Source organism: Ursus americanus, chromosome 12 (genome assembly GCF_024610735.1).
Source record: "Ursus americanus isolate L20-20 chromosome 12, mUrsAme1.1.p, whole genome shotgun sequence".
In the NCBI taxonomy this organism is placed as follows: Eukaryota; Metazoa; Chordata; class Mammalia; order Carnivora; family Ursidae; genus Ursus; species Ursus americanus.
The window spans coordinates 18,920,730-18,935,114 of NC_142138.1; the positions used below are offsets into that span (position 1 = coordinate 18,920,730).

The 14,385-nt window shown below is 36.0% G+C and overlaps 1 protein-coding gene across 6 annotated transcripts in view; it reads left to right on the plus strand.

Moving 5' to 3' along the window:
• The window catches only part of ATG4C (autophagy related 4C cysteine peptidase), an 85,245-nt gene that overhangs the window by 12,662 nt on the left and 58,198 nt on the right, over window positions 1–14,385 (plus strand). For 5 of the 6 annotated variants that reach the window (XM_045802181.2, XM_087865957.1, XM_045802179.2 and 2 more), the window contains exon 2: window positions 10,482–10,621. In XM_045802181.2, coding sequence (XP_045658137.1) covers window positions 10,546–10,621 — 76 coding nt within the window. In that variant the 5' untranslated portion in view covers window positions 10,482–10,545. Of the gene's footprint in view, window positions 1–9,958; window positions 10,137–10,481; window positions 10,622–14,385 lie in introns of those variants that run through there. The other variant, XM_045802178.2, reaches the window with a different exon arrangement.

Here is a 14,385-nt window from a genome sequence, read left to right on the forward strand (position 1 = left end):
TAAAATGGATTTATTAGTGAACAGAAATATGGGAATGGTGGATGATAAGATTTATTGTAATATGGATTAATAAAGTCTACTTGAAAAAAGTTACTAATTTCTTTAAAGTTTAGGAAATAACCATAAATCCCTTCTTTAAAAACAAAACAAAACAAAACCATAACACCCCCCCCCCTTTTAATCAGAAATCCCTTCTAAAAGTGTTTGGAGGGGTGCCTGGGTGGCTCAGTGGGTTAAGTGTCTGCCTTCTGCTCAGGTCATGATCCCAGGATCCTGGGATGGAGTCCCACGTGGGGCTCCCTGCTCAGTGGGGAATCTGCTTCTCCTTCTGCCTGCCTCTCTCTCTCTTCTCTCTCTCTCTGTCTCAAATGAAAAAATACAATCTTAAAAAAAAAGGGTTTGGAAATTGCGAAGAATTATTTTGATGGTTTTCTAGACTAAGGCTCTGATATTACCTAAACTAAACAAGAATTTTGGCATATCAGTTCTATCACTGGAGCAGTGAAACCAGGTATTTTAGATAACAAAAGAAAATGAAATATACTAGATAATGGGTAAATCATCTCTTCACTTTATACCTGATAGAATGAATTTTAATTCATTTTTAATTTTTTAAAAATCAGGTAAGCTTTTGGAAAGGGAATTTGTGGGTGAGGATAGTTTAGATTTTTAATGTGGGACTACTGCTCTTAAAGTTCATTGTTATTTCATTTGTGTTTTTTGCTCATTTGTGGTTAAACTAAAAGTACTGTTTGTCTTGCCTTTTCCTTGGCTTATCTCACACAAGTATAAAAAAGACATTTGAATAGACTGAATGGACTCAATTATTAATTTATTCCTTTTCCTCTTTCCAAATCTTACTACTATTTTAAGGAGAAAAAAAATGATGAATTAACTAGGGATATCCTCCAAGTCATTTTATTCAGCTAGAGCTGCCCTAGGGAATTGCATTGAGGAAGTTACGTTTTCTATATGACTAAATAGCTGAATCTGATGTCTTCAAGAACCGGAAGAATAAAATTGTTTATCTTAAAAAGGAAAAAGCACTGTCTCAGCATTTTATCTTTCTTAGAAGCTGCTTAGGATTTTGTAATAGAGTGTCTTCTCCGTAAGTTTCCTAGTCAAGCAGTTTCAGGCACATTTGTAATTTCCTGTATTCAGTTTTTAATCTGAGCAATTTATTTTTGAATATTATTTAATGTAAGTATTCAATGTAAACATTCAATGTAAACAATTAAAGAAAAATACAAAAAAGATATTTCATCTTTTAGTTCCACTTTCAGCATGGACTTCTAGACATTGTTTTTACATATTTGTGTGTGTGTGTGTGTGTGTGTGTGCAACTCTATATACATATATATATTATATACCCATATAGATGTGTAAATTTTATTCATGCTATTCTCTCTTCCTTTTCCTCACCCTGTATAGAGTTAGTAAACTTTTAATTTTTTATTTTATTTATTTATAAAAAGATTTTATTTATTCATTTGAGACAGATAGAGAGCATGAGCAGGGGGAGGGGCAGAGGGAGAAGGAGAAGTAGACTCCCCACTGGGCTGGGAGCCCAAGGTTGGGCTACATCCCAGGACCCTGAGATCATGACCTGAGCCGAAGGCAGATGCTTAACCATCTGAGCCACCCAGGAGCCCTTAAACTTTACTTTTTTAGAGCAGTTTTAGGTACATAGCAAGACTGAGAAGAGTTCCTGTATACCTCCTGTCCCACAATATGAAGAACTTTTCCCACTATCAACGTCTTGCACCAGAGTGGTACATTTGTTACCGTTAAACCTACAATGACACATCATTATCACTCCAGGTCCATGGTTTACATTAGGCTTCACTTTTGGTGTGAATAAATGTATAATGACCTGTATGAGCAACTGTAGTACGATAGAGAATAGTTTTATGGCCTAAAAGTCCTCTGTGTTCTTCCTACTCATTCTTTGCCCCTATTGCCCCCATCCCTCACAAACAATGATCTTTTTACTGTTTCTGTAGTTTGGCCTTTTCCAGAATATCATACTGTTGGAATCATACAGTTGATATACAGTGGTCTTTTAAGATTGGCTTCTTTCACTTTGTAATATACATTTAGTTTTCCTTAATATCTTTTTATGGCTTGATAGCTCATTTGTTTTAAGTGCCTGAGTAACAGTCTACCATCTGGATGTATTAAAGTTTATTTATCCATTCGCCTACTGAAGGACATCTTAGTTGCTTCCAACTTTTGGTAATTATGAATAAAACTGCTATAAACATCTATGTGCAGGTTTTAGTGTGGATTGTTTTTATTTCATTTGGGTAAATACCAAGGACCACAATTGCCGAATCATATGCTAAGAGTATGTTTAGATTTGTAAGAAGCTGCCAAACTGTCTTCCAAAGTAGCTGTAACATCTTGCATTCCTATTAGCAATGAATGAGAGTATTTATTGCTTGACATCCTTGCCAGCATTTGGTTTTATCAGCTTTTTGGATTTTGCCCATTTTGACAGGTATGTAGTGGTATCTCCTTGTTTTAATTTGATTTCCTGATAACATGTGGAGCATGTTTTCATGTGCTTATTTGCCCATCTCTATATCTTCTTTGGTGAGGTGAATCTTTTAAGGTCCTTGGCCCATTTTAAAATTAGGTTGTTTGTTTTCTTATTGTTGAGTTTTAAATTTTCTTTGTATATTTTGGATAGGAGTCCTTTAGCAGATGTGTCTTTTGCAAATATTTTCTCCCAGTCTGTGGCTTGTCCTTTCATTCTGTTGACATTGTATTTCACAGAGAAGTTTTTAATTAATTAATTTATTTTTATTTATTATGATATGTTAGTGACCATACACTGCATCATTAGTTTTTTTTTTTTTTTAAGATTTTATTTATTTATTTGACAGAGATAGAGGCAGCCAGCGAGAGAGGGAACACAAGCAGGGGGAGCGGGAGAGGAAGAAGCAGGCTCATAGCGGAGGAGCCTGATGTGGGCTTGATCCCCTAACGCCAGGATCATGCAACGCCAGGATCACGCCCTGAGCCGAAGGCAGGCACTTAACCGCTGTGCCACCCAGGCGCCCCTGCATCATTAGTTTTTGATGTAGTTTTCCATGATTCATTGTTTGCATATAACACCCAGTGCTCCATGCAATACACACGTGCCCTCCTTAATATCCATCACCGGGCTAGCCCATCCCCCCCACTTCCCTCCCCTCTAAAACCCTCAGATTATTTCCCGGAGTCTATAGTTTCTCGTGGTTCATTTCCCCCTTTGTTTAATTTTAATGATGTCAGCTTACCAGTTATTTCTTTCAGGGATTGTGCCTTTGGTGCTGTATCTAAGAAGTCATTGCCATGCTACAGGTCATTTAGGTTTTCTTCCATATGACTTTCATAGTTTTGTGTTCTACGTTTAGGTCTACAATCCATTTTGAGTTAATTTTTGTGAAGGGTGTATGATCTATTGTCTCCTTTTTTTTTTTTATGTGTATGTCCAGTTGTTCCGGCACCATTTATTGAAAAGACTATCTTTGTTCTGTTGTATTGCCTTTGCTCCTTTGTCAAAGACCAGTTGACTATATTTATGTGTATCTATTTCTGGGACTCTCTATTCTGTTCCAGTCATCTATTTGTCTACTCTTTTGCCAGTACCAATAATGTCTTTGTCCGATTTTGGTATTAGGGTAATGCTGACCTCGTGAAATGAGTTAGAAAGTATTCTCTCTGCTTTTATTTTTTGGGAGAGATTGTAGAGAATTGGTATAATTTCTTCCTCAAACATTTGGTAGTATTCAACAGTGAAACCACCTGAGCCTGATGCTTTCTTTTTTGGAAGTTTATTAATTGTTGACTCAATTTCTTTTTTTTTTTTTTTTTTTAAAGATTTTATTTATTTATTTGACAGAGAGAGAGACAGCCAGCGAGAGAGGGAACACAAGCAGGGGGAGTGGGAGAGGAAGAAGCAGGCTCCCAGCGGAGGAGCCTGATGCGGGGCTCGATCCCAGAACGTCGGGATCACGCCCTGAGCCGAAGGCAGACGCTTAACGACCGAGCCACCCAGGCGCCCCGACTCAATTTCTTTAATAGATATAGACCTATTTAAATTGTCTATTTTTTGTGTGAGTTTTGGCAAACTGTGTCTTTAAAAGAATTGCTTCATTTCATCTACATTATCAAATTTGCGAGCATAGAATTGTTCATAATACTCCTAATTGTCCTTTTAATGTCCATGGGATCTGTGGTGATGTCCCCTGTTTCATTTCTGATGTTAGTCATTTGTATCTTCTCTTTTTCTTAGTTAGCCTGGCTAGAGGCTTATAGATTTCATTGATCTTTTCAAAGCACTAGCTTTGATTTTGTTGATTTTTCTCTACTGATTTCTTTCTTTCTGCCTTAATTTTTATTATTTCTTTTTTTCCCTGCTTACTTTAGATTTAATTTGTTCTTCTTTTTCTAGTTTCCTAAGGTGGAAGCTTAGATATTGATTTTAGATCTTTCCTCTAAAAGGAAAATATATTGGAAATTTTCCAATATATTCATTCATTCGGTGCTATTAATTTTCCTGTAAATTTTAAGGGAATTTTCTGCATCTCACAAATTTTAAATTGTATTCTCATTTTCATTCAATTAAAAACATTTAATTTCTCTTGAGGTTTCCGTGTTATTTAAAGTGTTTTGTTTAATTTCCAAGTATTTGGAAAATTTCCAGCTAACTTTTTGTTACCGATTTCTTGTTTAATTCCATTTCTGTGAGAACAAATATGATTTCTATTGTATGATTTCTATTCTTTTAAATTTGTCAAGAGGTGTTTTATGGCCCAGAATCTTGTTGGTCTTGGTGAATATTCCATGTGAACTTGAGAATAATGTGTAATCTGTTTTTGTTGAGTGAAGTAGTCTGTCAGTTATGTCCAGTTGATTGATGGTGCTTTTTAATTCAACACTGTCTTTACTGATTTTCTGCCTGCTGGCCCTGCATTTCTTACTTTTAGAGGGGTATTAAAGTCTCCAACCTTAATAGAGGAATTAACTGTTTCTTCTTTGAGTTTTAACAAGTTTTGCCTCACATATTTTGATGCTCCGTGGATATCTTTTTATGGTAATAAATATAGATCTATGTCATAATATGTATATACCATAATTTTGTCATCAGCAGATATTTGTGTCTTTTAGCACACCAGTGTGCTAGGTGTAAGGATACTGTAGTGAATGAGACATATTTTCTGTACTCATGGACTTTATTATTTGAGAAATTATTATGCAAAATGGTTGTTTCTTCAGGCTGACCAATTTCATCTCTTATGATGATGCAAAAAATATGAAATTCCTTTAATGTGCATTACTTAGATTTAGTAAGTTTGAAAATATTTTCCTATGTTTATTGGTCTTTTTCTTTCAGAGTGCCTGGATTTTGTTTCTATTTGGGTGTTTTTTCCCTTATTGATTTATAAGAGCTCTTTGTATAGTAGAGACATTCAGTTCAGTTTTGGGGAAGTCAAAAGTTACACATGGATTTTCACTAAACAGGGGTTCAGTGCCCTAAACCCTGCATTGTGCATTATTCAGGGGTCAACTGTATATGAATTATTAAGCTAGCAACAGTTTAACTAGTTTGACCTTATGATAGTAATTTTATTATTCTCATCTACCCTATGTGCCCCATGTACAATGGCAATAAAAGTATTCTTATAGCATAGTCAAGGATATGTTACAAAAACATTTTAAATGTTTCATATTTGGGGGTATAGTTATTCTGAGTAGTCAATAAGCAGGAATTTTGAGGAAAAATAATAATAATAAAAGAATAACAACAATTTATTCCACTCTAAGTTCCTTGAGGTTAGAGAATTTTCTCATTAATTTCTGAGTGTGTCATAGCATCTTACCTTGGCTATTTATTTATTATTTGTTAAGGAGCCATTTTCTAAGGTACAGACTTTTCCCATACAAAATGTCTTACTTTGTCTTTATGTTCCTCCCACCCACTTTAAGGGATCATTTTTACATTCTTTTTTTTTTTTTTTAAGATTTTATTTATTTATTTGACAGAGATAGAGACAGCCAGCAAGAGAGGGAACACAAGCAGGGGGAGTGGGAGAGGAAGAAGCAGGCTCATAGTGGAGGAGCCTGATGTGGGGCTCGATCCCATAACACCGGAATCACGCCCTGAGCCGAAGGCAGACGCTTAACTGCTGTGCCACCCAGGCGCCCCCATTTTTACATTCTTGCTAAGGGCTTTCCAGGGTATTCCTGGTAACAAGTGTTGCAAGCTGTTTGAACCAAAGTCTTCCCCATTACCTACTTTATTTCTAACTTAGAAAGAAAATACGTGTGTGTGTATTCTCTTATTTTAAATATTTTGAATTTAGAAGACTCGTGGTTGGTGCCTTTAAAAATTTTATTTTGGTGGCTTTTTAAAAAAAAGATTTATTTATTAGAGAGAGAGAGAGAGAGAGAGGGCAAGCAAGAGGAGGGGCAGAGGGAGAAGGAGAGAATCTCAGGGAGATTCCCCTCTGAGTGCAGAGCCCAATGCAGGACTCAATCCCATGACCTTGAGATCATGACCTGAGCCAAAACCAAGTTGGACACTCAACCAACTGAGCTACCCAGGTACCCTGGTTGATGGCTTTTGAACAATAAAAATTTTAAATTCTAGAAATTACATCTGTTCTTTGTATAAGATTTGGAAAAGGTGGGCAATAGTGGTATAAAAATAACCACACACAATTTTATATCCAGAGAAACTTGTCAATTTTTGATTTCTTTTTAACTCTTCCCCTGACACTTCTCCAGCTAGTGTCATATGATGCCTAAAGTTTTAGATTCTGCAGTGTTTCCCCATTATCACAAACTTTCTGGAGACTTTATTTATTTATTTATTTATTTATAATTATTTATTTAATTATTTTTTAAAAAGATTTTATTTATTTATTTGAGAGAGAGAAAGAGCAAGCACAAGCAGGGGAAAGCAGCAGAGGGAAAGAAGGAGACTTCCCTCTGAGCAGGGAGCCTGACGCAGGGCTCAATCCCAGGATTCAGAGATCATGACCTGAGCCAAAGGCAGATGCTTAACCGACTGAGCCATCCCAGGTACCCCTGGAGACATTAAAAAAAAAAACCCACTTATTTATTGGGACACGTGGGTGGCTTAGTTGGTTAAACGTCTGCCTTTGGCTCAGGTCATGATTCTAAGGTCCTGGGATTGAGTCCTGCATTGGCCTCTTTGGTCAGGAGGGAGCCTGCTTCTCCCTCTACCTGCCACTCCCCCTACTTGTGCTCTCTCTCTCTGCCTCCCTGACAACTAAATAAATAAAATCTTTAAGATAACCCATTTATTTATTAGGGAGAGAGAGCAAGTGAGAGTGAGTGTGCACAGCAGGGAGAGGAGCAGAGGGCAAGGGAGAGAGAGAATCTCAAGCAGACTCTCTGCTGAGCATGGAGCCTGATGCGGGGCTCGATCTCATGACTCCAAGATCACTGAGCTGAAATCAGGAGTCAGACACTTAACCAACTGAGCCACCCAGGCACCACTCTGGAGACATTTTTTTTTTTTTAAGATTATTTATTTATTTATTTGACAGAGACAGCGAGAGCACAAGCAGGGGGAGTGGGAGAGGGAGAGCAGGGAGCCCAACGCGGCTGGATCCCAGGATGGTGGGATCATGAACTGAGCGGGAGGCAGATGCTTAACGACTGAGCCACCCAGGCGCCCCCTTCTGGAGACGTTTTTAATGGATATGTAATTAATCATGTGGATGCACATTTTATAAACCTTTCTCCTTATTTTTCCAAATTTTGTTAAATTCTGCAATTTTTTGGAGGAAAATTTCTTGTTGTCAGTGAAAAAATTTCCAACTGATAGACTTTTACAGCTTGTAAAAGCACTACTAGTGAGATACCTTATTATTTATCTATTCACTGATTCATTTAACAAACATTTTGAGAGCTAATCACATGCCAGGCAGAACTCAAGGACACTCAAAAAGTTGGCCGTCTATTGTAAGAGGTAAGAAGTAATTACAATACAGTATGATGAATGCCATGATAGAGGAGGATATAGGATGCTTAGGAGCTAAGAGCAGGACATCTGTTTTAGTTTGAGGTATGGAGTGGGTAGAAATCTTACAAGTCTGACCAGAGGAGGTGAAACTTAAGCTGGGTCTTAGGGACTCATGATAATAAGGTAGTCAAAAAGTGAGGATGAACAGGAGGGCCTTCTAGGTGGAGGGAACAGCACATGCAAAGACATGGAAGCATGTCCAGTTTAGGAAGCTTTAATATTAATATTAAAAGTGGCTTCAGTGAATGGTGCATGTGAGGGAGTGGCAAGAGAGGAAGCTAAGTAAAAGGGCAGATGTAATTTCTTGAAGGGCCTTGAATATTCTCAAGACTGAGGGTGTAAACATAAGGCCAAGTCCTTGAGGAACGTGTTTCTAGCTCTAATTCTCATTTATACATCAGCAGTTCTCAAATTAATAGCTCCCACTCAGACCTCACTTTTAAGCTCCAGATCTATATATCCAACTGCCTAGTTGGCCTCTCTGGAATATATCTAGAAGGTAAGCTCCCTGAGAGGAAGTGTTTCACTGTTTTTGTCCTAAGCTGTATCTGCATTGCCTTGAACAGTGGCTGGCAATAATTTATTGAATAATTAAATAAATTAATATATCTCTCAGAGGCATCTCAAACTACATAGAAATTAAATTCATGATCTTCCTCCTCTAACCTGACCCTCTTCTGATGCTCCCTATTTCAATGGTTGGCACCTTTTCTTTAGTTTCACAAGCCAGGAACATGGGTGTATCTTTAGCATATCTATCTTTTTTGCCTTCCTTATTCATTTAAACACCAAGACATTGGATTTTTGACACATTTCCTTATATGTCTGTTTCTCTCCCTCTCTGATGCTCCATTCCAAGCTATTACGATCTCTCTTCTAGTCCTGTACAGTACTTGTAAACTCTAATCATGTACTCTTGTCCTTTTCAATCTATTCTTTGTGCTGCCCTGGGAGTCAAACCCACAGAATCAGATTCTAATATTTCTGTTTGAAACCAATTGTTCTTAGGATAAACAACAAAATTCTTAGCATGGTGTACAAGGCTGTGTGTGCTCTGGCCCATGTCAAACCTATAGCCACATCTCAAGCCCCCTTTTTGGATTTTTTGTGCTCTAGTCACACTGACTTTTAAAATTTTTCCAACAGGCCATGCTTTCTCCTGCCTCAACTGTACTGTATAATTAGTAGCTTTTAGTACATATTATAAAATGGAATGTCTATTGTTAGAGAAATAAATTTATCAATACTTGTGAGTAGATATTTTTAACCCTAAAAGGGCAATGTTCTGTGCAGCATTCTTTTCTTGAAAAGTAAACTGTCTGAATTATTGCAGATAAGCACAAGCATTTTAAGGTATAATTTGTTCCTCTTTCAGATTATATTGCACATCTCAAATTTCCCTCGTCAGTTATAAAACAAATACCTGTGAGCTACATTTATTCTTACTTTAAAGTAAGAAAACATCTTTTTTTGTAGATTTAAGCCATTCTATTTTTTTTAAAGATTTATTTATTTTGGAGAGAGAGAGAGACGGCATGTATGAGTGGAGTTGGGGGGGAGGGTGGGGAGGGACAGAAGGAGAGGGAAAGAGAGAGAATCTCCAGCAGACTCCCCGCTGAGTGCAAAGCCCCATGCAGGGCTCGATCTCAGGACCCAGAGATCATGGCCTGAGCTGAAATCAAGAGTCCCATGCCTAACTGACTGAACTACCCACATGCCCCTAAGCCATTCTGTTTTTTAAAGATGCTGCAGTACTGAGATAGGGAGGAAATGCAGAAAATGCCTTAAAAAACAAAACAGGTTTTATATGAAGTAGTGACTTAATCAGTTTAAGTGGAATCCTCCATTCTGAAGATAGTTGTCATTTCTTTCTTTCTTTTTTTTTTTTAAAGATTTTATTTATTTATTTTTAAGAGAGAGAGAGAGCACAAGCAGGGGGAGTGCCAGGCAGAAGGAGAGGGAGAAGCAGACTCCCCACTGAGCAGGGAGCCCTATGCGGGACTCAATCCCAGGACCCCAGGACTACAATCTGAGTTGAAGGCAGACGTTCAACCAACTGAGCCACTGGGGGGCCGGATAGTTGTCATTTCTTGTAAGATTTAAAACCACCTTCTCTCATTACAAATAAAACAAATCTTGCAATAGTCTCACAAGCATCAAAGTGGAGTTGTTTCACTAAGCTAATTTATTGTTCTTGATTGTGAGTAATTGGAGAAGATTACTGTTTGGTTTTGTGTGATAATTTTTATTGTATATTTGGTATTTAATGTTTTTTGTAATTAAAATATAGAATATATTATAATCTGTTATGTAAAATGAGAAATTGGTTTGCTCATTTGCCGTTCAAATTGTATTTAATCATAAGTAAAACTTTAGCAATATTATACCATATAATATATCCTCATTACTTATTTTTCTTTAATTTTTTTTCTTTTAGTACACAAGATTTAACTTTACAGAAGAATGCAATCAAGTGATGGCTTTTTCTTTAGAATTTGAATATGGAGGCCACAGGAACAGATGAAGTTGACAAGCTAAAAACTAAATTTATATCTGCTTGGAACAACATGAAATATAGTAAGTATCATTTAAAAATTGTATAAATCTAAAGGAATATTTAAAGACATGTATCATCTGCCTTATTAAGTCACTCACAATTGCTTAAGTTTGTCTTTGAATGAAATATTTCTGTGAGGAATGTAGATAAACATATATTCTGAAGAAAGAACCAAATATCATCATAAACATTGTCTAGAAACTCAGGCATGCTATGTGGTCCTTTTTTCTTTGAACATTCAGAAGCAGATAGAATTTATTTAAGTGATGATAATACCTCAGTTTTTCAGACTCAGTTTCAGGCAACGTCATATATAAACTAGGAAGCAAGCAAAATAGACCTTTGTACACACAAAACAGACAGTATAATGTTCACATACTGATACCTATGAATTTCTCTTAGGAGTACTCTTAGACCTTTATATTTAACCTAGTTATTCGTGGTTTGCAAACAAATCCAATAAGGGTCATTTTGGTGGTTTTAAAACCCACCTTGGACTAGAAACAAATAGGAAATGAAGAAACTTTCGAAGATGGAAAAATACTTAGCAGAACCAGTTGCAATAGAAAGAGGTTCATATCCATAAATTTGGAGTAACATTTAGCAAAACCCCTTCATAATGCAAATTCAGGTAAAACACAATTGACAGTTGGCTTCTGGTTCACTGGAAGGCATGGCCAGCTAGCCATTCAGATAGTTATAACTTGATAATAATGAAACATTGCATTTTGAAAACTATGGACATTGATTTTTACAAATTAAGATATAATTTACATACTAAAAAATTCACCCTTTTATGATTCTGTGGTTTTTAGTATATTTATAAGATTGTACAACCATCATCACTATCTAATTCCAGAACATTTTTATCACTCCCAAAAGCAACCATGGACCCATTAGCAGCTACTCCCCATTCTTCCCCACCTCTCTCCAGCCCCTGGGAATCACCAGTCTATTTTCTGTCTTTATGGGTTTGACTATTGTGGACATCTCATATATATGGAATTGTACAACTTATGGCCTTTTGTGCCTGACTCCTTTCATTTAGCATAATGTTTTTGAAATTCATCCATATTGTAGCATGTATGTATCATTACTTCATTCCTTTATGTGACTGACTGAATTATATTTCATTGTATGGCCATATCACAATTTCTTTACCTATTTCTTAGTTGATGGACATTTGGGTTGTTTTTGACTTTTTGGCTAATATGAATAGGCTGCAATGAACATTATGTACAAGTTTTTGTGTGAATATATCTTTTCGTTCCTCTTAGGTCTATACTTAGGAGTAGAATTGCTGGATCATATGTTAACTCTTTAAGTTTAACTTTCTGAGGAACTACCAAGCTATTTCTCAAAGTAGCGGCACCATTTTACATTCCCATCAGCAATGTTTGAGGGTCTGAATTTCTCTACATTCTCACCAGCACTTTTTATTGTCCATCCTTTTTTTTTGTTAAGTTTTTTATTTATTTACGTAATCTCTAAATCCAATATGGGGCTCAAACTCACAACGCAGAGATCAAGAGTCACATGCTCTTCTGACTGAGCCAGCCAGGCGCCCTGTATTTTCCATGCTTTTTAAAATTTTTTTTAAAGATTTATTTATTTTAGAGAGAGAGGGAGAGAGAGAGCATGAGCAGGAGGGGCAGAGGGCGAGGGAGAGAGAATCTCCAGCAGACTCTGTGCTGAGCATGGAGCCTGATGTGGGGCTTGATTTCACAACCCTGATATCATGTCCCCAGCTGAAACCAAGAATAGGATGCTCAACTGACTGAGCCACCCAGGTGACCCCATCTATCTTTTTTATTAGAGCCATTCCAGTAGGTGTGAAGTATCTCACTGAGTTTGATTTGCATTTGCCTTGATGAATAGTGATGTTAAACATGTTTCCATATACTTATTGGCTATTTTTATATATTCTTTGGAGAAATGTCTATTTAAATCCTTTGTACCTTTTTAAATTGGGTTATCTGTCTTTTCACTATTGAGTTGTAAGAGTTCTTTATATATTCTAGGTACAAATCCCTGAGCAAATGTATGATTTGCAAATATTTTCTCCCATTTTGGGGTTATCTTTTCACTTTTCACACTTCAGTGTCCACTGAAGCACAAAAACTTCAAATTTTGATGAAATCCAATTTGTTTATTTTTTTCTTTGGTGGTTTCTTTTGATATCATATTTAAGAAACTGCTGCCTAAATCAAGATCATGCAGATTTATACCTATGTTTCTTTTTAAGAATTTTATTATTTTACCTCTTATTTTGAGGTCTTTGATCCATTTTGAGTTAATTTTTGCATGTGATGTGCAACTTCATTTTTGTATGTGGCTATTTAGTTGTCCCAGCACCATTTTTTGAAAAGACTATTCTTTCTCCTTTGAATGGTCTTGACACCCTTGTCTAAAATCAGTTGACCACAGATGTAGAGATTTATTTCTGGACTTGCAATTCAGTTCCATTTATATACACATGTGTCCATGTGCCAGTACCACACTCTCTTGATTACTTTAGCTTTTGTAAAATTTAAAATTGGGAAGTGTGATTCCTCCAACTTTGTTCTTTTCCAAGATTGTTTTGGCTATTCTGGATCCCTTGCCTTTCTGTATGAATTTTTGATCATCTTACCAATTTCTGTAAGAAATCCAGCTGGGATTTTGATATAGATTTGATACAGAATCTGTAGATCCACTGGCAAAGTATTGCCATCTTAACAGAGTATTGCCATATTAAGTCTTCCAGTCCATGGATATGGGATGTCTTTCCTTATATTTAGGCTTATAATTTTTTTCAATGATGTTTTGTGGTTTTTTACATATAACTTTTGCACTTTTTGTTAAAGTTATTTGTATTTTATTTTTGATGCTATTTTAGAAGGAATCGTTTTCTTTATTTTAGCTTGTTGCTGGTATATAGAATTATAGTTGTTTTTTATAATTTGATCCTGTGTCTTGTAAGCTTGGTGTTCTACTTTATTAGCGCTAACATTTTTTGTGGATTCCTTAGGGTTTTCTGTATGTAAGATCATGTTCATCTGCAGGTAGAAGCTTATGCTCTTTTTAAGCCATTTAATCTGGTGAATAGGTTATGTGATGAAGATTTCATTTGTAAGTTGAAAATTGTCATATACGTACTAGATAACACATTTTAGTAGTATCCTAGGAGTTGTTACTTAACCTATTATTTACATATGTGTTGTTTTCCATATCTAGATAATTTAAGTGTCCAGAGTAAAATCCAGAGATTAATCCCTAATCTCTAGATAACAGATTGTTCAGGGTAACTAAGTGTTCTAGATAGCTTCAAGTTATGAAGTAATATTTTTTATTTGATTTTATTGGTGAAAATCATTCTAAAATACTTTGTGTATTTTCCTTGCTTTGAGTTTGTGTAGTATGGTTGGTATAGGAAGGACTAACATTGAACACCCATTAACACATTAGCATTTTGTAGATAATTTAGGTACCTTCTGATTTAAGTCTCATATCTTTCTGAAATAGATATCTTTCTGAGTTTTTTTTTATTAGAAAACTGAGATTAAGTGACATATTTCATGGTCACATGAAATTCTATTTCATGTCACAATTCTATTCCAGGTAATAACTCTTGAAACTGGTATTTAAACCCAGCCTCTCTTGCTCCCCAGTCTTGCTGTTTTCTGAATACAGTGAACATAATTTAGGATTATTTTTATCAACGTCAGTATTATGAAATGGTGAAGAAGGAACTAGAAGTGGCATAGCACTTAAGATTTAAAAGACTGTCAACCTTACTTTCTTA